At 36.7% G+C, this 2,160-nt stretch overlaps 1 protein-coding gene across 1 annotated transcript; it reads left to right on the top strand.

Annotated features, from left to right (window-relative positions):
* The first annotated feature begins 223 nt into the window (after positions 1-223).
* On the top strand, positions 224-1,117 carry LOC118808876 (parvalbumin, thymic-like). The gene is made up of 3 exons (XM_036571758.1): positions 224-284; positions 422-554; positions 766-1,117. The coding sequence occupies exons 1-3, from the start codon at positions 224-226 to the stop codon at positions 887-889; spliced, it is 318 nt and encodes a 105-aa protein (XP_036427651.1). The 3' UTR covers positions 890-1,117.
* Positions 1,118-2,160: the final 1,043 nt, after the last annotated feature.

Here is a 2,160-nt window from a genome sequence, read left to right as displayed (position 1 = left end):
CCAGCATTTTGATTTTTTTTCATAAATGTGATTTAAGTTCTGTCGAAATGCTTTTTGTGCAGTGTTCTGCTCTGAAACAAGTCAAGTGGCACAAAGAGAGCAGGTGCAGCTGACACAGGGGCGCTGGTGGTTTCTGACATTCAGCAACAGTTCTGAGTCAAATCTGTCCTTTTGCCATCATAGAAGACACAGAACTCAACAAAATCTCTTGGCCTTGCTGAAAATGGCAATTACAGACTTCCTTGCTGCTTCTGATATTTCTTCTGCCATCAATGCTTGCAAAGGTAAGGATTAGACATTCGTACTAATTTTTATAGTGTTTCTTAAGAACAAGTTTTCTTAGTTTTATTAACCAAATATACAACTTCTGATACTCTTTAATGAACCAGGACCTTTTGTTGTTTACTGTTTTCTGTTTTAGCAAAAGATTCTTTTAGTCCAAAGACGTTTTTTGCGACTGTGGGTTTATCCAAGAGGTCTCTATCAGAGATTGAGAAGGTTTTCAAAATGCTGGACCAAGACAAGAGTGGTTTCATTGAGCAAGATGAGTTGCAGTTGAGTAATCTTAATTCTTAACCCCTTACATACTGAGATAACACCTGTAAGACTGACAATCTGTGAAGCAGCGTGTTCTCATTATAACAGCAGTGTACATTTTCATCACATTCACCATGATCTTCATTTTAGTATCTGATCTTGCCAATGATGCCTCACATTACTACATCACAGACATATAATACCTTGTGCTTCATGCTTGCTCTTTAGATTGTTCCTGCAGAACTTCTCGAAGGGGGCACGAGCTCTTACAGCAGCTGAAACGAAGGCTTTTCTCATGGCTGGAGATATGGACGGAGATGGAAAGATTGGCTGGGAAGGTGGGTTACTGTAACAGTCACAAAAATATGAACTGCATTTTATGTTAGGATAGCAACATCTGCACGTGCCAAATGTGTTCTATTTAAGTGAACGGCAACGTGCAGCATACTTAAATTAATTTTGTTCACATCATTTTTTTTTTTGAGTGTATCGTAGTAAACTAAAAAATGTGAAAGATTAATGTTTGCTTCCTCATTTTCCAGAATTCTCTGCTCTCGTCAATGCTTCCTGAGGCCAGATCTGCCACACAGTGCTGGAGGAAAGAAAAAAGCTGCTCACTGTTAACACTGATTTACTATGAACTCAGTAATAAATCTTACATAACGATTCAGTAATAAATCTTCAGACAATCAATAAATCCTAAGGAGCAATACAGTTCTAAAAAGAGACCTAAATATAATACAAAAAATTCATTATTTAGTGTCCACGTTTTGTCTTTATTACAGCTTCCTTTCTTTTTAAGAGACTTGCCTGCAATTTTTCACAGAAATGTGAAGGAAGATTTTTCCACACTTCCAGAGTTTAGTCTTTGAAGTTGGTTGCATTTTCTGTTTTTCATGATCCAATAACAAATTTAGACTCATCAGTCTGTAAAACCTTAATCCACATCTCAGTCCAGTTTTGGTGTTCTTGTGCATATTTTTCAGTTTTTTGGTCTATTTTCTTTTCTCAGTAATGGCTTCTTGACAACTGCACATCCTTTGAGACTCCTTTGAGTGAATTCATACCTGTGGATTTTTTTTTCAGATTTTAACAAGACTGGAGCTTGATCTTCTCCTCTCTCTCAAAAACAGGAGGCTTTAAATACTGTTTATCTGATGGTAACAGTTTTAATGGTTAGGAGTTCCAGTTTCTCAATGTCTTTAAATAATTTTCTAAACGTGCTTTCACTTATTTTCCTTTGACTTTCCCCTTCCTTATGCATTATATCAAATCTCCTCAGAAAAATTTCCTTCAGCAATAGATAAGCTAAGGTGCGTTTGGATAGTTGCTTTTGTGAATATTAGCGTCTCTTTGAAGGGGAACACAATGTCATTGATTCCTTTGAGAACAGCTTTTGTTGGGAGGACACAGCTGTAACTTGTTGGTTTTAAGATGGGAAGGAAGGGAGAGTTAAAGTGTCAGTAGGGTGCACAAAGGTAAGAGTGGAAAAACTGAATACTGAAAGATTTGATATTATTTGTAGTGTTGGAGGCTTTTGTGTGATTTTCTGTTAAGTAGAGAAGAGTCTCATTCCAAAATGCTGTATAACAGTTTGGATGTACTGGTTTTGAAAAGAATTAC

Source organism: Colossoma macropomum, unplaced genomic scaffold (assembly GCF_904425465.1).
Source record: "Colossoma macropomum unplaced genomic scaffold, Colossoma_macropomum, whole genome shotgun sequence".
Taxonomy (NCBI): domain Eukaryota; kingdom Metazoa; phylum Chordata; class Actinopteri; order Characiformes; family Serrasalmidae; genus Colossoma; species Colossoma macropomum.
The sequence above is the reverse complement of the archived record's forward strand: the minus strand, read 5'-3'. Positions and strand labels throughout refer to the sequence as shown.